At 33.3% G+C, this 24,264-nt stretch overlaps 1 protein-coding gene across 8 annotated transcripts in view; it reads left to right on the plus strand.

Moving 5' to 3' along the window:
- LOC135156106 (uncharacterized) overlaps positions 1-3,189 on the plus strand; it is a 28,245-nt gene extending 25,056 nt beyond the window's left edge. For 7 of the 8 annotated variants that reach the window (XR_010295214.1, XR_010295213.1, XR_010295218.1 and 4 more), the window contains 2 exons: positions 160-247; positions 769-3,189. Coding sequence is in view for 1 of the 8 variants with exons in the window: in XM_064107319.1 (XP_063963389.1) it covers positions 160-186 (27 nt within the window). In the remaining 7 variants the exon portion in view is untranslated. Of the gene's footprint in view, positions 1-159 lie in introns of all 8 variants that reach the window. The other variant, XM_064107319.1, reaches the window with a different exon arrangement.
- The last annotated feature ends 21,075 nt before the right edge of the window (positions 3,190-24,264 follow it).

Genomic DNA, 24,264 nt, shown 5'->3' on the forward strand with positions numbered 1-24,264 from the left:
GGTGTTTGAATTAATAATTCTAATTTTTTGTCAATATGATGTTAAGAACATTTACAGTTAATCGATTGTAATTTCCCTGTAAGATGTATAGGAACCTAAAAGGTATTATGATATAGTTGAATAGTTACTCATGCAAATGTATGTTATTATTTATTTTAGATTGCAGTGTTGGGTACCGGAATCTGACCCTAGAAAGTGATTGTTTTGGTCCTTGGTATGGTTTTTAACCTGTATCTGCCCTAGTCGGGTGAGTCAAGATGGCCGTACTTAAAAGATTGATACGTGCAGCATTTTTTACCAAAATTAACGGTGTTTTGTGATCGATTACGAAAGTTTGAATTTGTTGACATATATAAAAGATTTATATATTTGGAAGAATGTTTCCAAAGTTTGCTATATAAATTGTGAATTCATATATTTTACAATGAAAGAAACTATTGCAAAAGAGGTCGATTTAAGCTTAGAAACATATAATATCTATGATAATTGTGACTATTTAATTATCGATAGTTGTATTAATAACTTGTTATAAATATTATTACTTTTCGCATATTATCGAGCGCAGACTAATATCTACTTATATGATTGCAAATCATTAAAAAAAAAAAAAAATACACATTGTAGTGGCCTGCTCAGTGATCGACAGGTGTATTTGTAATATTAAGAGTTTATATTCTGTCTTGACATGTAAATGCTTTATTCATGCTGTAATGATATTTTGAACATTATACTCATGTTCTTTATTGTTTCTCTCTTTTCTGCTTGCAGAGGTTTTTTCTTTTCCAATTTGTTATATACTGAACAACTGTTGTGCTCAAGTGGGAAATTAAATTCCGCTCACAACCTACAACTCTCGTCGTATCGTGTCTTGTGTTCTGGAGTGTCCTGACAACTTCCCCCAAAAATCCAGAATACTACATTATGTCAGTTCAAAGTTTTTCTGTATTCAGCAAAACAGTTATATACACATCATGCTTTGTATGCAATTTAGAAAGTGATGACATCAAGTCACTATTTCTTTTGTATTTTTATTAAATAAAATATGAAATATTTCATTTTTTTCCTCCTTAGAAAACAAACCAAGTTTGATTCTATTCTCACATTCTTCATAAACCATTGATAAAACCTGTTGTGAAGAAATTAAGTGTATCTGTGTTATCATATTTTCAAAAACATGAAATTTGGTATGATTTATGTAATAAAATGCAAAAGAAGTAGTGAGTATGTGACATCATCAACTCATTGATTTGGACATGACCACGATTTGGTTATAACTGTTTTGTATAAGATAACCAATATTTTAAAATTACATTACTTTCTTATTTTCCATGCAATTTGTATTAAGTGTGTGACATAATGTTTCCTAGATTGTCCTCTTTTGGTTCAAATCAATTTTTGTTGGGGGTGGACTACTCCTTTAAGGAAAGTGTCTTAAATTGGTTACTTATGTTACATTTTTGTATTGTTTTATATTATCCATTTACTACTGTTTTATTTGTCACTGCACTTGAGTGTTTCGTGATTACCAATGTATTCAGATAATTGGAAATTCAGTTTTGCTGTTGTGATTCTTTTGTGAAATGGTGATTGAATGTAAAAAAGAAAATTTGCATCCATTTTAGATTTCAGTTCATATGTCTGCCTTTTGGAGAAACAGTTACCTGACTAGATTTCAAAGTGTGAAGATTGAAGGTCTATAGTGTTTTTTTGTTCATGGAAATAGAAAGTAAGAAATATTTTTCTGGTCGGGCAGTGGCGGAGGCATACATTTTGACCGTGCACAGTCGAGATTTATCTACTTTTCAATGAGAATTGTGGCAACATCATTTTAATCACCAAAAAACATAGATTGTTTTGACTGAGTAAAAGTAGAAATAATGACACATTTATGAATTTTGGGAGAAAAGTTTATTTGATTTGTTTTGATCATTACAGCATTTTAAAGCCTGACAGTCATTTACATAATATTGCATAACTTGAGAACCACATATATGAATTTGATATGGAACAATGTGCAAAGCTTGTATGTAAATTGTGTTGAACCACTGTGTTGATGAGTTCTCAACATTGTCAGTTTTCACAGTTGATTTAACACCACAAAAAATTAAGCCAGTTATATTTAAAGAGATCTTCATTACCAATTGACCTGCGTGAATGGTAAAACATCCCACTATTCATAAAGGAAAGTTATTATTTTAGTTTCTCTTTATACATCAGTAACTGACATTGTCTAAAGCAAGCTAAAGAATTTTTATTCCTCTGCTCATCAAAAGTGGTTGCCGGTGGCATTATGTTTTGGATTATCCGTCTGTTCGTCCATCCGTTCATCTGTCTGTTCATTCCATTTTTGTTCTCGCAGTAACTCAAAAACCATTTCACAGATCAACTTCAACTTGGACCATATATGCATTAGGTGCTCAAAATGATTTCACACATGCGTATGCATGTATGTATCGTTAGAAAAAAATTAATATTCATATTCTGTTGGTACATGATCTCATTATTTAGGGTTAACAGATCAAGGTCAAGGTCAGAAAGTTCAAGCAAGTACATAATAAATACTCTGTTCTTGCTACAACTCAAAAACAGTTTCATGGATTCACTTGAAACTTGAATCCTGTATGGAATGGCGGTGAAGAAGATCTCATCAGTTTAAAGGTCATGAGGTCAGAGGTCAAGTTCACAAAATTAAAAAAAAATAGATAAAAATACTCATTTTTACTTTTACAATTTTGTAGATCATCTTGTAACTTTGATTGTGTATGCATCTGTAATGAATTTTTGCTTTTCGCTTAATGGACTTTTTGCAAAAAATATCAAACAACAAAAATGGTCTACTCCACCAGGCCCCCCCCCCCCCTCTTCCCAGTGAATTGTTAAACTAAGCATCACTTTTCTGTTTAGATGCAGTATTTTGCAATAATACATTATATGAATGAAACTTTATGTATGTAGTCTGTGTATGTATTTAGGATCCCTATGATATTGGAATAACAATGTAAGCCCAAGCCTTCAGGGCTTTGGGTAACAGTTAAAATGCTGTGAACCTTTTAATTTGATTATTATGAATTATTTGTTGATCATTGTTATTGTATTTATATTTTCTTTTTTATGTTCAGAAATCTGTCATTATCTTTTATGGCTTTTGATTGTACAAATAAAGATAGAAAATAAAAATACTAAAGAGTATTTTCTTTTAGTGTGATGCAGTAAATTCAATTTTTCCTTAAATTTTGAAATTATTTCCTCTTATCATTGTACTTAAAGTAATAACCACACCATAAGCCTGAAAAAAAAAAAACAGTGAAAGAGATTAGGTAATAATAGCAAAGAAGGTCATGGTGGTTTAATGGTGAATGATGATTATGGTAGTGGTAATGATAATGGCGATGTTGATGATCATAATTTACAAGTCTGGTGTCTGTAAATGCTATAGCCCCTGTGAGTAATGTGCTGACCATGTTTATCCCTGAAATTGTTAGTGAACGGAGCAGCTGGAGGATACCAGCCCTTGGTGATAAATGCTGGGTATTGTAATGAATAATAATGTTTAATATCATCAAAACACTTGTCTACAAACAGGAAAAACAATTTAGAAATTTTATTTGATTAAAGACAATATGATGATGAATATGTTGATAATCATGGCAATAATGAAAAAAAAAGGGATTGTGATGATGATAACAATACATTAGATATGCTGAAACAGGAAAGTCAACCATGATCTATCATTTCTATTTTCCTCTTTTATTTGTTTCTTTTCTCTCTTTTTCAACGGACTTCATTGGTGGTTGGTAGGAGGTTTTTGCCCCAAACATTTGATAATGGCAAATATATCATAAAATGATACGGCGATGAAAATTTTCGAGAAGAAATTGATAGTGATTATGTTACGAATGAAAGTAATCAACAAATCGGAATAAACTAAGATCAATGCAGCTTGTGACCATGATAAAATAGAGAATGATGGTGATGATGGTAATGTTAAAAAACGATGAGAAAGAGAGAAAGAAAATCTTTCCTCTTTTTTTAACCTCTCTCTCTCTGTCTCTCTCGTATTGGTTTTCTTTCTTTTCTTTTTCTTTTTTATCTTCTTTTTTTTTTTTAAGCATACATGAATAGTCATTAAAAACGTCATCATAATTGATGTCATCATCATCATGATCATCAATATGTTCGTGACCATTAAATATGTACCAGAGATGAGCAATATAACAATAATGATCATGAATATCATCATTATCATCATGGTCATCAACAGCATTATCATGATCATTATCATTATCCTTTTCCTAAAAGAAAAGAGCATAGGAAATGGAAATAATCTGTGATAATGATAATCATGATTATAATAGTGAAGTATTAAATGAAGTAATAAAATTTGGTTGATGTTTGAATTGATAATAATTAAGATGATAATGGTGATGATAATGATAATGTTGATGATGATGATGATGATGGTGATAGTGATGATGATCATGATCATTATCATGATCCTTTTGCTAAAAAAAAGTGCATAGGAAATGGAAATAATCTGTGATAATGATAATCATGATTATAATAGTGAAGTATTAAATGAAGTAATAAAATTCAGTTGATGTTTGAATTGATAATTAAGAAGATAATGGTGATGATAATGATGGTGATGATGATGATGATGATGGTGATAGTGATGATGATGATAATGATTATGATGATGATAATGATTATGATGATAATGATTATGATGATGATAATGATAATTTAGAAATTTTATTTTATTGACAACTTTGATCATGAGAACTAAATAAGCACTCTTGAAATTTAAATAATTGAACATGTGTCAAAGCTATGTAAAGCTCCCTCCCCAATTTAGTCTTTGATGTCAAGTTTATCATCACTCTAAACAAAAGACTTCCAAGAATTGAGTGACTCCTCACCACTCGTGCACTTATTTGAAAGAGAAAGGTTTATGAACCATTGCCTGTCAGTCTCATTGTCTACCACGCAAATCCCTGCCCATGAATGCTTCAGACCCTTTAATTTGTTGACTGTGAATCAGTACCTTTGTCAGAGAAGAGACCACCTGGAGGACATTAGCACCCGTAAATAATGTAATTAAAGTCTGTCCTGGGTCACTTTGAATAAAGTTGTTTATTATCATCCGAACAATTTTATTGTTATCATGGCAAATCATTTTAATAATAGAAAAAATATGGAAAAAATCCAAGGATAATTAAAAAAAAAAAAAAGTGGGGAAGGTCGAGACTTAATACAATGAGGGACAAAATGATGTCAAAAATGGGAAAAATGAAGTACTTGTCCTTTAACGCACCTCTTTTACGTTTCCTTTTTCCCCGCTTTTATTGGGGGGGGGGGCGGAGGAGTACTTTCTTTTTTTATCACTAAAGTGTAAAGGCGGTGCTCCCTTGCCTTTAATCACTTATAATGATGATCATGATAATGACAGCGATGACAATTATTTTAGACCATGTACCTGATCCTCTGTTCCCCTTTCCCCCTTTTTTTCCTTTCTTTTCCAAAAAAAATCTACTGTTGTTTTACAACTGATGGAACAACATAAAGTATGAATTTTTCTTTAAAAAGCAACGAACAATTCCATTGTGATTAGTGGTATACCGCCATCTTGAGACGTCATCACCACTTATATCAGAAGTTAATTGCATGGGCGTTGTGACGTGCGCCTGTAATCTAAGCTACATTGAGGAAGTTATAAATTGCTGCAGATGTTCGAGGTTCGGGCCCTAGTCACGTCTATCGGACGTTGACGTTAAAGGTCGGTCTCGGGCGTAAATAATCATATCTGATTGATACACGTCTGTATAAACTTAATTACACACGCACACACATAATGATAAGCTGGAATGTTGAGATATTTGTGCTACCTTGATAAACATACTTGGAAAATGAGAACCATATTAAAGACAATTATGATGATGAATATGTTGATAATCATGGCAATAATGAAAAAAGGGATTGTGATGATGATAAAAATACAGAAGATATGCTGAAAGAGGAAAGTCGACCATGATCTATCATTTCTATTTTCCTCTTTTATTTGTTTCTTTTCTCTCTTTTTCAACGGACTTCATTGGTGGTTGGTAGGAGGCTTTTGCCCCAAACCTTTGATGATGGCAAAAATATCATAAAATGATACGGCGATGATAATTTTCGGGAAAAATTGATAGTGACAGATCAGAATAAACTAAGATTAATGATAAATACAACGCAGCTTATGACCATGATAAAATTGGTAATGATGGTGATGATGGTAATGTTAAAAACAAAGAGAAACAGAGAAAGAAAAATCTTTCCTCTTTTAACCTCTCTCCCCCTCTCTCTCTGTCTGTCTGTCTCTCTTTCTCTCTCTCTGTCTCTCTGTCTCTCTCTCTCTCTCTCTCTCTGTAATATGTTTATTATGATGATCATGATCATTAATATGCTCATGACCATTTGATATTACCAGAGATAAGCAACATAACGATCATCATTATGATCATACATAACATCATTATTATCAGCATGGTCATCAACAGCATCATCAGGATCACTATCATAATCCATGTGATTAAAATGAACATAGGAAATGAACATAATCAAGAAAGATGGTGGTATAGGCATTAGATACGTAAAAAAGGCTTGATACTGAGAAATTATATGAAAAACATGGAAAATTACCTTTAAAATGGTTATTTATTGCAATATGTGTACCTATATACATTCCAATGGACATAAGAAATAAGGTGAAAAAAAGAATAACAAAGAAAAAAAAAGTTGCAGGAGTCGGACTCGAACCCCTGCCTGCATGATGGAATGAGAAGTAAGTCTGACGCCTAACCGATTGAGCTAGAATATTTCCCATAGACTTAACACGTAAGCAAAACACCAGAATCTCAAATCCAATCTTGCAAGTGAATTACGGGCATGATCCCGACATCTGATCGGAAAATGAAGGAAACGCAACCGAAAGCTTAGAATCTCAGCTACAACATACTAAAAGCTCAGGGATAACTAGCAACAAAAATTGGAGATATGGCTTACGAAATAGAAGAATGTAGAATCTAGTTTTGAGAAAAAGTCATGTCCCATAGAGATTACACGCAAAATGAGTAAAAATGACATGCCATTATTATTTGCAATTTTTGAGGATGATTTGTCTATCAAAATGAAAAATAAAGGCAATAACTCAGAAAGAGTAAGAACTAAGCTACAACATATCAAAAATTGGGTGAAAATTGACCAATATTCACGGAGTTAGAGCAAGATTTGCATAATTATAATGACGTCATAATAGGCAAAATGGATTTTTTGAATTCCGACGCCATTTTGATGACGTCATAATATACTTGAGGGTCAAATGAGACATGAAATTATATTTCTAGTTCATACTCTATCAAAATATGAAAAAAAAATTGGGGGTCCCCATGCGTTCTGAAGAGCTACAGCGGATTTTCTATAGGCATGTTTTTGCCCATATATGGCCTATAGTGAGAGCTCGCGCGCACACGTGCTGCAAACTTTAACGGGTGTTAATTTCCTTATTAATGGTCGTAGAAGGTTGATCAAGGTATCAAATTGCTCAAAATTATATGATCAATGCAATGAAATTAAAAAAAACGGTGTTTCTGAGTTGCATTGAGGCGTTACGCGCGGAAACGCGCGCGCATACGTTTGCGCGCGCAATTTTTTGAAATGCTTAAAATGACCTAAAACGTACTCTGTTTTGGTCAAAAAGTGATTTTCAGCATTTTAAAATTTTGACGCGCGCGTACGCGCGCGTCGTGACCTTCAGGTGACCTTTGATGACATGACCTGATGACCCTTGATCTGAAGTTTATGTCATGTGAATTTGATTTATTTTTGATAATTGATAATGGAGATATGATTGATAATGTGATTTTACAAAATGGCGTCTAGATGACGTCATGATGACGTCATGACATTACGATTCTTGCAGAATTGAGGTCTTATTGATGTTGATATGTGGTGATATTTTGATGATTATTGAATATGAACTTTCTGAGATTTGCTGTCCACAAGAAATGGAGGAAATAAAAATAAGAAATAAAAATAAATAATAAATAAAGAAAGAAAATTCGGACAAATATAAGAGGTGATCTGTCATAGACAGACCACCTAATAATAAAGAAAGAAAATTCGGACAAACATAATAGGTGATCTGTCATAGACAGACCACCTAATTATAGTAGATGGATGGAGTGATGGATGGAGAGATCAATTATAGGTGGTTATATTAATAAAACATAGACATATAGATAGATAGAGACACAGACATATAGATAGATAGAGAGACAGACTTATAGATCGATAGATTGATTGATAGATATATAGATAGATAGAGAGAGAGAGAGATGATTGGTGGTTATATTAATAAAACATAGATAAACATATAGATAGAAAGAGAGACAGACAGATAGATAGATAGACAGATAGATCTAGACAGACATATAGATAGAGAGACAGACATATCATGAAGCTATTACGAGCTATCTCGTAAGAGACAGACATATAGATTGATAGAGAGACAGAGATAGATAGAGAGACAGACATATAGATGAATAGAGAGACAGACATATAGATAGATAGATAGATAGATAGACAGATAGATAGATAGATAGAGAGACAGACAGACAGATAGATAGATAGATATATAGATAGATAGATAGATAGATAGATAGATAGAGACAGGCAGATGGATGGATAGATAGATAGACATATCTAAACAGATAGATACATATATATTAGACAGAGAGAGAGAGAGAGAGATAAACAGACAGATAGATATACAATGTAGGTAGATAGACAGACAGACATATGGATAGATAGAGAGAGAGGGACGTATTCAAACAGAAAGATATATATTAGACAGAGAGATAGATATGTCATGTAGGTAGATAGACAGACAGATAAATAGATATGATATAAAAAAGTAATTATAATCTGTTTTATTTTGCAATATTTTAGCTATTATTTGTTAGAATTCTTATAATTGATCGTGGGCAAGATAGCTAAAAAAAAAAAAAAAAAAAAAAAATCATGTTCACCCGCGGACTCGAACCCCTGCCTGCATGATGGAATGAGAAGTAAGTCTGACGCCTAACCGATTGAGCTAGAATATTTCCCATAGACTTAACACGTAAGCAAAACACCAGAATCTCAAATCCAATCTTGCAAGTGAATTACGGGCATGATCCCGACATCTGATCGGAAAATGAAGGAAACGCAACCGAAAGCTTAGAATCTCAGCTACAACATACTAAAAGCTCAGGGATAACTAGCAACAAAAATTGGAGATATGGCTTACGAAATAGAAGAATGTAGAATCTAGTTTTGAGAAAAAGTCATGTCCCATAGAGATTACACGCAAAATGAGTAAAAATGACATGCCATTATTATTTGCAATTTTTGAGGATGATTTGTCTATCAAAATGAAAAATAAAGGCAATAACACAGAAAGAGTAAGAACTAAGCTACAACATATCAAAAATTGGGTGAAAATTGACAAATATTCACGGAGTTAGAGCAAGATTTGCATAATTATAATGACGTCATAATAGGCAAAATGGATTTTTTGAATTCCGACGCCATTTTGATGACGTCATAATATAATTGAGGGTCAAATGAGACATGAAATTATATTTCTAGTTCATACTCTATCAAAATATGAAAAAAAAATTGGGGGTCCCCATGCGTTCTGAAGAGCTACAGCGGATTTTCTATAGGCATGTTTTTGCCCATATATGGCCTATAGTGAGAGCTCGCGCGCACACGTGCTGCAAACTTTAACGGGTGTTAATTTCCTTATTAATGGTCGTAGAAGGTTGATCAAGGTATCAAATTGCTCAAAATTATATGATCAATGCAATGAAATAAAAAAAACGGTGTTTCTGAGTTGCATTCAAGGCGTTACGCGCGGAAACGCGCGCGCATACGTTTGCGCGCGCAATTTTTTGAAATGCTTAAAATGACCTAAAACGTACTCTGTTTTGGTCAAAAAGTGATTTTTAGCATTTTAAAATTTTGACGCGCGCGTACGCGCGCGTCGTGACCTTCAGGTGACCTTTGATGACATGACCTGATGACCCTTGATCTGAAGTTTATGTCATGTGAATTTGATTTATTTTTGATATTTGATAATGGAGATATGATTGATAATGTGATTTTACAAAATGGCGTCTAGATGACGTCATGATGACGTCATGACATTAAGATTCTTGCAGAATTGAGGTCTTATTGATGTTGATATGTGCTGATATTTTGATGATTATTGAATATGAACTTTCTGAGATTTGCTGTCCACAAGAAATGGAGGAAATAAAAATAAGAAATAAGAAATAACTAGATTTTAATTCGTCATGCGGACGAATTAGGTGGTCTGTCGTATAGATAGATAAACAGGAAAAAAATATTTAAACAGATATTAGATTGAAAAATAGATAGACAAACAGATTTACATAATCAAACAGATACATACAAGAAAGATAATTATATTAGATGGATGGAGTGATGGATGGAGAGATAAATTATAGGTGGTTATATTAATAAAACATAGACATATAAAGATAGATATAGAGAGACAGACATATAGATAGAGAGACAGACATATAGATAGATAGAGAGACAGACTTATAGATAGAGAGATAGATTGATAGATATATAGATATATAGATAGATAGAGAGATGATTGGTGGTTATATTAATAAAACATATATAAACATATAGATAGAAAGAGAGACAGACAGATAGATAGATAGACAGATAGATAGACAGACATATATATAGATAGAGAGACAGACATATCATGAAGCTATTACGAGCTATCTCGTAATAGCTTCATGCTGCGTGGTCCTATCGCGTTATGCAAGCGGGCTCTAACTTTCGCCTGGCGGCTCGCCAATTGATGTTAGATATCGTTCCTTCGCCCGAAGGAAGCGATAACAAAGGATTAAGAGAGAAATTGGAAGATGGTTCTCCTTCTCGTGATAGCTTCATTGATAGATAGACAGACATATAGATAGACAAACATATAGATAGACAGAGAGACAGAAATATAGATAGATAGAGAGACAGACATATAGATAGATATATAGATAGATAGATAGATAGATAGATAGACATATAGATAGATACAGAGACAGACATATAGATTGATAGAGATCGAGACAGAGATAGATAGAGAGACAGACATATAGATGAATAGAGAGACAGACATATAGATAGATAGATAGATAGATAGATAGACAGATAGATAGATAGATAGAGAGACAGACAGACAGATAGATAGATAGATATATAGATAGATAGATAGATAAAGACAGGCAGATGGATGGATAGATAGATAGACATATCTAAACAGATAGATACATATATATTAGACAGAGAGAGAGAGTGAGAGATAAACAGACAGATAGATATACAATGTAGGTAGATAGACAGACAGACATATGGATAGATAGAGAGAGAGGGACGTATTCAAACAGAAAGATATATATTAGACAGAGAGATAGATATGTCATGTAGGTAGATAGACAGACAGATAAATAGATATGATATAAAAAAGTAATTATAATCTGTTTTATTTTGCAATATTTTAGCTATTATTTGTTAGAATTCTTATAATTGATCGTGGGCAAGATAGCTAAAAAAAAATAAAAAAAAAAAAAAAATCATGTTCACCCGCGGACTCGAACCCCTGCCTGCATGATGGAATGAGAAGTAAGTCTGACGCCTAACCGATTGAGCTAGAATATTTCCCATAGACTTAACACGTAAGCAAAACACCAGAATCTCAAATCCAATCTTGCAAGTGAATTACGGGCATGATCCCGACATCTGATCGGAAAATGAAGGAAACGCAACCGAAAGCTTAGAATCTCAGCTACAACATACTAAAAGCTCAGGGATAACTAGCAACAAAAATTGGAGATATGGCTTACGAAATAGAAGAATGTAGAATCTAGTTTTGAGAAAAAGTCATGTCCCATAGAGATTACACGCAAAATGAGTAAAAATGACATGCCATTATTATTTGCAATTTTTTAGGATGATCTGTTTATCAAAATGAAAAATAAAGGCCATAACTCAGAAAGAATAAGAACTAAGCTACAACATATCAAAAATTGGGTGAAAATAGACCGATATTCACGGAGTTAGAGCAAGATTTGCATAATTATAATGACGTCATAATAGGCAAAATGGATTTTTTGAATTCCGACGCCATTTTGATGACGTCATAATATACTTGAGGGTCAAATGAGACATGAAATTATATCTCTAGTTCATACTCTATCAAAATATGAAAAAAAAATTGGGGGTCCCCATGCGTTCTGAAGAGCTACAGCGGATTTTCTATAGGCATGTTTTTGCCCATATATGGCCTATAGTGAGAGCTCGCGCGCACACGTGCTGCAAACTTTAACGGGTGTTAATTTCCTTATTAATGGTCGTAGAAGGTTGATCAAGGTATCAAATTGCTCAAAATTATATGATCAATGCAATGAAATAAAAAAAAACGATGTTTCTGAGTTGCATTGAGGCGTTACGCGCGGAAACGCGCGCGCATACGTTTGCGCGCGCAATTTTTTGAAATGCTTAAAATGACCTAAAACGTACTCTGTTTTGGTCAAAAAGTGATTTTTAGCATTTTAAAATTTTGACGCGCGCGTACGCGCGCGTCGTGACCTTCAGGTGACCTTTGATGACATGACCTGATGACCCTTGATCTGAAGTTTATGTCATGTGAATTTGATTGATTTTTGATAATTGATAATGGAGATATGATTGATAATGTGATTTTACAAAATGGCGTCTAGATGACGTCATGATGACGTCATGACATTTAGATTCTTGCAGAATTGAGGTCTTAATGATGTTGATATGTGGTGATATTTTGATGATTATTGAATATGAACTTTCTGAGATTTGCTGTCCACAAGAAATGGAGGAAATAAAAATAAGAAATAAAAACTAGATTTTAATTCGTCATGCGGACGAATTAGGTGGTCTGTCGTATAGATAGATAAACAGGAAAAAAATATTTAAACAGATATTAGATTGAAAAATAGATAGACAAACAGATTTACATAATCAAACAGATACATACAAGAAAGATAATTATATTAGATGGATGGAGTGATGGATGGAGAGATAAATTATAGGTGGTTATATTAATAAAACATAGACATATAAAGATAGATATAGAGAGACAGACATATAGATAGAGAGACAGACATATAGATAGATAGAGAGACAGACTTATAGATAGAGAGATAGATTGATAGATATATAGATATATAGATAGATAGAGAGATGATTGGTGGTTATATTAATAAAACATATATAAACATATAGATAGAAAGAGAGACACACAGATAGATAGATAGACAGATAGATAGACAGACATATATATAGATAGAGAGACAGACATATCATGAAGCTATTTCGAGCTATCTCGTAATAGCTTCATGCTGCGTGGTCCTATCGCGTTATGTAAGCGGGCTCTAACTTTCGCCTGGCGGCTCGCCAATTGATGTTAGATATCGTTCCTTCGCCCGAAGGAAGCGATAACAAAGGATTAAGAGAGAAATTGGAAGATGGTTCTCCTTCTCGTGATAGCTTCATGGATAGATAGACAGACATATAGATAGACAAACATATAGATAGACAGGGAGACAGAAATATAGATAGATAGAGAGACAGACATATAGATAGATATATAGATAGATAGATAGATAGATAGATAGACAGACATATAGATAGATATATAGATAGATAGATAGATAGATAGATAGATAGATAGATAGACATATAGATAGATACAGAGACAGACATATAGATTGATAGAGATCGAGACAGAGATAGATAGAGAGACAGACATATAGATGAATAGAGAGACAGACATATAGATAGATAGATAGATAGATAGACATATAGATAGATAGATAGAGAGACAGACAGACAGATAGATAGATAGATATATAGATAGATAGATAGATAGATAGATAGAGACAGGCAGATGGATGGATAGATAGATAGACATATCTAAACAGATAGATACATATATATTAGACAGAGAGAGAGAGAGAGAGATAAACAGACAGATAGATATACAATGTAGGTAGATAGACAGACAGACATATGGATAGATAGAGAGAGAGGGACGTATTCAAACAGAAAGATATATATTAGACAGAGAGATAGATATGTCATGTAGGTAGATAGACAGACAGATAAATAGATATGATATAAAAAAGTAATTATAATCTGTTTTATTTTGCAATATTTTAGCTATTATTTGTTAGAATTCTTATAATTGATCGTGGGCAAGATAGCTAAAAAAAAAAAAAAAAAAAAAAAAAAATCATGTTCACCCGCGGACTCGAACCCCTGCCTGCATGATGGAATGAGAAGTAAGTCTGACGCCTAACCGATTGAGCTAGAATATTTCCCATAGACTTAACACGTAAGCAAAACACCAGAATCTCAAATCCAATCTTGCAAGTGAATTCCGGGCATGATCCCGACATCTGATCGGAAAATGAAGGAAACGCAACCGAAAGCTTAGAATCTCAGCTACAACATACTAAAAGCTCAGGGATAACTAGCAACAAAAATTTGAGATATGGCTTACGAAATAGAAGAATGTACAATCTAGTTTTGAGAAAAAGTCATGTCCCATAGAGATTACACGCAAAATGAGTAAAAATGACATGCCATTATTATTTGCAATTTTTGAGGATGATCTGTTTATCAAAATAAAAAATAAAGGCAATAACTCAGAAAGAGTAAGAACTAAGCTACAACATATCAAAAATTAGGTGAAAATTGACCAATATTCACGGAGTTAGAGCAAGATTTGCATAATTATAATGACGTCATAATAGGCAAAATGGATTTTTTGACTTCCGACGCCATTTTGATGACGTCATAATATAATTGAGGGTCAAATGAGACATGAAATTATATCTCTAGTTCATACTCTATCAAAATATGAAAAAAAAATTGCGGGTCCCCACGCGTTCTGAAGAGCTACAGCGGATTTTCTATAGGCATGTTTTTGCCCATATATGGCCTATAGTGAGAGCTCGCGCGCACACGTGCTGCAAACTTTAACGGGTGTTAATTTCCTTATTAATGGTCGTAGAAGGTTGATCAAGGTATCAAATTGCTCAAAATTATATGATCAATGCAATGAAATTAAAAAAAACGGTGTTTCTGAGTTGCATTGAGGCGTTACGCGCGGAAACGCGCGCGCATACGTTTGCGCGCGCAATTTTTTGAAATGCTTAAAATGACCTAAAACGTACTCTGTTTTGGTCAAAAAGTGATTTTTAGCATTTTAAAATTTTGACGCGCGCGTACGCGCGCGTCGTGACCTTCAGGTGACCTTTGATGACATGACCTGATGACCCTTGATCTGAAGTTTATGTCATGTGAATTTGATTTATTTTTGATAATTGATAATGGAGATATGATTGATAATGTGATTTTACAAAATGGCGTCTAGATGACGTCATGATGACGTCATGACATTAAGATTCTTGCAGAATTGAGGTCTTATTGATGTTGATATGTGGTGATATTTTGATGATTATTGAATATGAACTTTCTGAGATTTGCTGTCCACAAGAAATGGAGGAAATAAAAATAAGAAATAAACTAGATTTTAATTCGTCATGCGGACGAATTAGGTGGTCTGTCGTATAGATAGATAAACAGGAAAAAAATATTTAAACAGATATTAGATTGAAAAATAGATAGACAAACAGATTTACATAATCAAACAGATACATACAAGAAAGATAATTATATTAGATGGATGGAGTGATGGATGGAGAGATAAATTATAGGTGGTTATATTAATAAAACATAGACATATATAGATAGATATAGAGAGACAGACATATAGATAGAGAGACAGACATATAGATAGATAGAGAGACAGACTTATAGATAGAGAGATAGATTGATAGATATATAGATATATAGATAGATAGAGAGATGATTGGTGGTTATATTAATAAAACATATATAAACATATAGATAGAAAGAGAGACAGACAGATAGATAGATAGACAGATAGATAGACAGACATATATATAGATAGAGAGACAGACATATCATGAAGCTATTACGAGCTATCTCGTAATAGCTTCATGCTGCGTGGTCCTATCGCGTTATGTAAGCGGGCTCTAACTTTCGCCTGGCGGCTCGCCAATTGATGTTAGATATCGTTCCTTCGCCCGAAGGAAGCGATAACAAAGGATTAAGAGAAAAATTGGAAGATGGTTCTCCTTCTCGTGATAGCTTCATGGATAGATAGACAGACATATAGATAGACAAACATATAGATAGACAGAGAGACAGAAATATAGATAGATAGAGAGACAGACATATAGATAGATATATAGATAGATAGATAGATAGATAGATAGATAGACATATAGATAGATACAGAGACAGACATATAGATTGATAGAGATCGAGACAGAGATAGATAGAGAGACAGACATATAGATGAATAGAGAGACAGACATATAGATAGATAGATAGATAGATAGACAGATAGATAGATAGATAGAGAGACAGACAGACAGATAGATAGATAGATATATAGATAGATAGATAGATAGAGACAGGCAGATGGATGGATAGATAGATAGACATATCTAAACAGATAGATACATATATATTAGACAGAGAGAGAGAGAGAGAGATAAACAGACAGATAGATATACAATGTAGGTAGATAGACAGACAGACATATGGATAGATAGAGAGAGAGGGACGTATTGAAACAGAAAGATATATATTAGACAGAGAGATAGATATGTCATGTAGGTAGATAGACAGACAGATAAATAGATATGATATAAAAAAGTAATTATAATCTGTTTTATTTTGCAATATTTTAGCTATTATTTGTTAGAATTCTTATAATTGATCGTGGGCAAGATTACGAAAGACCATTAGTGCCACGGAGAAAAAAAACCACTATTTCTACTAATCTGTTATAAGAGATTACGGTATTTCTACTAATCTGTTTAAACAGATTATAATCTGTTATAACAGATTACGGTATTTCTACTAATCTGTTATAACAGATTACGGTATTTCTACTAATCTGTTATAACAGATTACGGTATTTCTACTAATCTGTTTAAACAGATTATAATCTGTTATAACAGATTACGGTATTTCTTCTAATCTGTTATAACAGATTACGGTATTTCTACTAATCTGTTATAACAGATTACGGTATTTCTACTAATCTGTTTAAACAGATTATAATCTGTTATAACAGATTACGGTATTTCTACTAATCTGTTATAACAGATTACGGTATTTCTACTAATCTGTTTAAACAGATTATAATCTGTTTAAACAGATTAGTAGAAATACCGTAATCTGTTATAACAGATTAGTAGAAATACCGTAATCTGTTATAACAGATTAGTAGAAATACCGTAATATGTTATAACAGATTATAATCTGTTTAAACAAATTAGTAGAAATACCGTAATCTGTTATAACAGATTAGTAGAAATACCGTAATCTGTTATAACAGATTATAATCTGTTTAAACAGATTAGTAGAAATACCGTAATCTGTTATAACAGATTAGTAGAAATACCGTAATCTGTTATAACAGATTAGTAGAAATACTGTAATCTGTTATAACAGATTATAATCTGTTTAAACAGATTAGTAGAAATACCGTAATCTGTTATAACAGATTAGTAGAAATAGTGTTTTTTTTTCTCCGTGGCACTAATGGTCTTTCGTACAAGATAGCTAAAAAAAAAAAAAAAAAAAAAAAAATCATGTTCACCCGCGGACTCGAACCCCTGCCTGCATGATGGAATGAGAAGTAAGTCTGACGCCTAACCGATTGAGCTAGAATATTTCCCATAGACTTAACACGTAAGCAAAACACCAGAATCTCAAATCCAATCTTGCAAGTGAATTACGGGCATGATCCCGACATCTGATCGGAAAATGAAGGAAACGCAACCGAAAGCTTAGAATCTCAGCTACAACATACTAAAAGCTCAGGGATAACTAGCAACAAAAATTGGAGATATGGCTTACGAAATAGAAGAATGTAGAATCTAGTTTTGAGAAAAAGTCATGTCCCATAGAGATTACACGCAAAATGAGTAAAAATGACATGCCATTATTATTGGCAATTTTTGAGGATGATCTGTTTATCGAAATGAAAAATAAAGGCAATAACTCAGAAAGAGTAAGAACTAAGCTACAACATATCAAAAATTGGGTGAAAATAGACCGATATTCACGGAGTTAGAGCAAGATTTGCATAATTATAATGACGTCATAATAGGCAAAATGGATTTTTTGACTTCCGACGCCATTTTGATGACGTCATAATATAATTGAGGGTCAAATGAGACATGAAATTATATCTCTAGTTCATACTCTATCAAAATATGGAAAAAAAATTGGGGGTCCCCACGCGTTCTGAAGAGCTACAGCGGATTTTCTATAGGCATGTTTTTGCCCATATATGGCCTATAGTGAGAGCTCGCGCGCACACGTGCTACAAACTTTAACGGGTGTTAATTTCCTTATTAATGGTCGTAGAAGGTTGATCAAGGTATCAAATTGCTCAAAATTATATGATCAATGCAATGAAATAAAAAAAACGGTGTTTCTGAGTTGCATTCAAGGCGTTACGCGCGGAAACGCGCGCGCATACGTTTGCGCGCGCAATTTTTTGAAATGCTTAAAATGACCTAAAACGTACTCTGTTTTGGTCAAAAAGTGATTTTTAGCATTTTAAAATTTTGACGCGCGCGTACGCGCGCGTCGTGACCTTCAGGTGACCTTTGATGACATGACCTGATGACCCTTGATCTGAAGTTTATGTCATGTGAATTTGATTTTTTTTTTATAATTGATAATGGAGATATGATTGATAATGTGATTTTACAAAATGGCGTCTAGATGACGTCATGATGACGTCATGACATTAAGATTCTTGCAGAATTGAGGTCTTATTGATGTTGATATGTGCTGATATTTTGATGATTATTGAATATGAACTTTCTGAGATTTGCTGTCCACAAGAAATGGAGGAAATAAAAATAAGAAATAAAAATAAATAAAGAAAGAAAATTCGGACAAACATAATAGGTGATCTGTCATAGACAGACCACCTAATAAAAATAAAGAAAGAAAATTCGGACAAACATAAGAGGTGATCTGTCATAGACAGACCACCTAATAAATAATAAATAATAAAGAAAGAAAATTCGGACAAACATAATAGGTGATCTGTCATAGACAGACCACCTAATAAATAAATAAATAAAGAAAGAAAGAAAATTCGGACAAACATAAAAGGTGATCTGTCATAGACAGACCACCTAATAAATAAAGAAAGAAAATTCGGACAAACATAAGAGGTGATCTGTCATAGACAGACCACCTAATAACTCAGAAAGAGTAAGAACTAAGCTACAACATATCAAAAAATGGGTGAAAATTGACCAATATTCACGGAGTTAGAGCAAGATTTGGATAATTATAATGACGTCATAATAGGCAAAATGGATTTTTTGAATTCCGACGCCATTTTGATGACGTCATAATATAATTGAGGGTCAAATGAGACATGAAATTATATCTCTAGTTCATACTCTATCAAAATATGAAAAAAAAATTGGGGGTCCCCATGCGTTCTGAAGAGCTACAGCGGATTTTCTATAGGCATGTTTTTGCCCATATATGGCCTATAGTGAGAGCTCGCGCGCACACGTGCTGCAAACTTTAACGGGTGTTAATTTCCTTATTAATGGTCGTAGAAGGTTGATCAAGGTATCAAATTGCTCAAAATTATATGATCAATGCAATGAAATAAAAAAACGGTGTTTCTGAGTTGCATTGAGGCGTTACGCGCGGAAACGCGCGCGCATACGTTTGCGCGCGCAATTTTTTGAAATGCTTAAAATGACCTAAAACGTACTCTGTTTTGGTCAAAAAGTGATTTTTAGCATTTTAAAATTTTGACGCGCGCGTACGCGCGCGTCGTGACCTTCAGGTGACCTTTGATGACATGACCTGATGACCCTTGATCTGAAGTTTATGTCATGTGAATTTGATTGATTTTTGATAATTGATAATGGAGATATGATTGATAATGTGATTTTACAAAATGGCGTCTAGATGACGTCATGATGACGTCATGACATTAAGATTCTTGCAGAATTGAGGTCTTATTGATCTTGATATGTGGTGATATTTTGATGATTATTGAATATGAACTTTCTGAGATTTGCTGTCCACAAGAAATGGAGGAAATAAAAATAAGAAATAAACTAGATTTTAATTCGTCATGCGGACGAATTAGGTGGTCTGTCGTATAGATAGATAAACAGGAAAAAAATATTTAAACAGATATTAGATTGAAAAATAGATAGACAAACAGATTTACATAATCAAACAGATACATACAAGAAAGATAATTATATTAGATGGATGGAGTGATGGATGGAGAGATAAATTATAGGTGGTTATATTAATAAAACATAGACATATATAGATAGATATAGAGAGACAGACATATAGATAGAGAGACAGACATATAGATAGATAGAGAGACAGACTTATAGATAGAGAGATAGATTGATAGATATATAGATATATAGATAGATAGAGAGATGATTGGTGGTTATATTAATAAAACATATATAAACATATAGATAGAAAGAGAGACAGACAGATAGATAGATAGACAGATAGATAGACAGACATATATATAGATAGAGAGACAGACATATCATGAAGCTATTACGAGCTATCTCGTAATAGCTTCATGCTGCGTGGTCCTATCGCGTTATGTAAGCGGGCTCTAACTTTCGCCTGGCGGCTCGCCAATTGATGTTAGATATCGTTCCTTCGCCCGAAGGAAGCGATAACAAAGGATTAAGAGAGAAATTGGAAGATGGTTCTCCTTCTCGTGATAGCTTCATGGATAGATAGACAGACATATAGATAGACAAACATATAGATAGACAGAGAGACAGAAATATAGATAGATAGAGAGACAGACATATAGATAGATATATAGATAGATAGATAGATAGATAGATAGACATATAGATAGATACAGAGACAGACATATAGATTGATAGAGATCGAGACAGAGATAGATAGAGAGACAGACATATAGATGAATAGAGAGACAGACATATAGATAGATAGATAGATAGATAGACAGATAGATAGATAGATAGAGAGACAGACAGACAGATAGATAGATAGATATATAGATAGATAGATAGATAGAGACAGGCAGATGGATGGATAGATAGATAGACATATCTAAACAGATAGATACATATATATTAGACAGAGAGAGAGAGAGAGAGATAAACAGACAGATAGATATACAATGTAGGTAGATAGACAGACAGACATATGGATAGATAGAGAGAGAGGGACGTATTCAAACAGAAAGATATATATTAGACAGAGAGATAGATATGTCATGTAGGTAGATAGACAGACAGATAAATAGATATGATATAAAAAAAATGAGGGTCAAATGAGACATGAAATTATATTTCTAGTTCATACTCTATCAAAATATGAAAAAAAAATTGGGGGTCCCCATGCGTTCTGAAGAGCTAGAGCGGATTTTCTATAGGCATGTTTTTGCCCATATATGGCCTATAGTGAGAGCTCGCGCGCACACGTGCTGCAAACTTTAACGGGTGTTAATTTCCTTATTAATGGTCGTAGAAGGTTGATCAAGGTATCAAATTGCTCAAAATTATATGATCAATGCAATGAAATAAAAAAAACGGTGTTTCTGAGTTGCATTCAAGGCGTTACGCGCGGAAACGCGCGCGCATACGTTTGCGCGCGCAATTTTTTGAAATGCTTAAAATGACCTAAAACGTACTCTGTTTTGGTCAAAAAGTGATTTTTAGCATTTTAAAATTTTGACGCGCGCGTACGCGCGCGTCGTGACCTTCAGGTGACCTTTGATGACATGACCTGATGACCCTTGATCTGAAGTTTATGTCATGTGAATTTGATTTATTTTTGATATTTGATAATGGAGATATGATTGATAATGTGATTTTACAAAATGGCGTCTAGATGACGTCATGATGACGTCATGACATTAAGATTCTTGCAGAATTGAGGTCTTATTGATGTTGATATGTGCTGATATTTTGATGATTATTGAATATGAACTTTCTGAGATTTGCTGTCCACAAGAAATGGAGGAAATAAAAATAAGAAATAAGAAATAATAAATAATAAATAATAAAGAAAGAAAATTCGGACAAACATAATAGGTGATCTGTCATAGACAGACCACCTAACTAGATTTTAATTCGTCATGCGGACGAATTAGGTGGTCTGTCGTATAGATAGATAAACAGGAAAAAAATATTTAAACAGATATTAGATTGAAAAATAGATAGACAAACAGATTTACATAATCAAACAGATACATACAAGAAAGATAACTAGATTTTAATTCGTCATGCGGACGAATTAGGTGGTCTGTCGTATAGATAGATAAACAGGAAAAAAATATTTAAACAGATATTAGATTGAAAAATAGATAGACAAACAGATTTACATAATCAAACAGATACATACAAGAAAGATAATTATATTAGATGGATGGAGTGATGGATGGAGAGATAAATTATAGGTGGTTATATTAATAAAACATAGACATATAAAGATAGATATAGAGAGACAGACATATAGATAGAGAGACAGACATATAGATAGATAGAGAGACAGACTTATAGATAGAGAGATAGATTGATAGATATATAGATATATAGATAGATAGAGAGATGATTGGTGGTTATATTAATAAAACATATATAAACATATAGATAGAAAGAGAGACAGACAGATAGATAGATAGACAGATAGATAGACAGACATATATATAGATAGAGAGACAGACATATCATGAAGCTATTACGAGCTATCTCGTAATAGCTTCATGCTGCGTGGTCCTATCGCGTTATGTAAGCGGGCTCTAACTTTCGCCTGGCGGCTCGCCAATTGATGTTAGATATCGTTCCTTCGCCCGAAGGAAGCGATAACAAAGGATTAAGAGAGAAATTGGAAGATGGTTCTCCTTCTCGTGATAGCTTCATGGATAGATAGACAGACATATAGATAGACAAACATATAGATAGACAGAGAGACAGAAATATAGATAGATAGAGAGACAGACATATAGATAGATATATAGATAGATAGATAGATAGATAGATAGATAGATAGACATATAGATAGATACAGAGACAGACATATAGATTGATAGAGATCGAGACAGAGATAGATAGAGAGACAGACATATAGATGAATAGAGAGACAGACATATAGATAGATAGATAGATAGATAGACAGATAGATAGATAGATAGATAGAGAGACAGACAGACAGATAGATAGATAGATATATAGATAGATAGATAGATAGATAGAGACAGGCAGATGGATGGATAGATAGATAGACATATCTAAACAGATAGATACATATATATTAGACAGAGAGAGAGAGAGAGAGAGATAAACAGACAGATAGATATACAATGTAGGTAGATAGACAGACAGACATATGGATAGATAGAGAGAGAGGGACGTATTCAAACAGAAAGATATATATTAGACAGAGAGATAGATATGTCATGTAGGTAGATAGACAGACAGATAAATAGATATGATATAAAAAAGTAATTATAATCTGTTTTATTTTGCAATATTTTAGCTATTATTTGTTAGAATTCTTATAATTGATCGTGGGCAAGATAGCTAAAAAAAAAAAAAAAAAAAAAAAATCATGTTCACCCGCGGACTCGAACCCCTGCCTGCATGATGGAATGAGAAGTAAGTCTGACGCCTAACCGATTGAGCTAGAATATTTCCCATAGACTTAACACGTAAGCAAAACACCAGAATCTCAAATCCAATCTTGCAAGTGAATTACGGGCATGATCCCGACATCTGATCGGAAAATGAAGGAAACGCAACCGAAAGCTTAGAATCTCAGCTACAACATACTAAAAGCTCAGGGATAACTAGCAACAAAAATTGGAGATATGGCTTACGAAATAGAAAAATGTAGAATCTAGTTTTGAGAAAAAGTCATGTCCCATAGAGATTACACGCAAAATGAGTAAAAATGACATGCCATTATTATTTGCAATTTTTGAGGATGATCTGTTTATCAAAATGA

The sequence above is a fragment of the Lytechinus pictus genome, chromosome 12, assembly GCF_037042905.1.
Source record: "Lytechinus pictus isolate F3 Inbred chromosome 12, Lp3.0, whole genome shotgun sequence".
In the NCBI taxonomy this organism is placed as follows: Eukaryota; Metazoa; Echinodermata; class Echinoidea; order Temnopleuroida; family Toxopneustidae; genus Lytechinus; species Lytechinus pictus.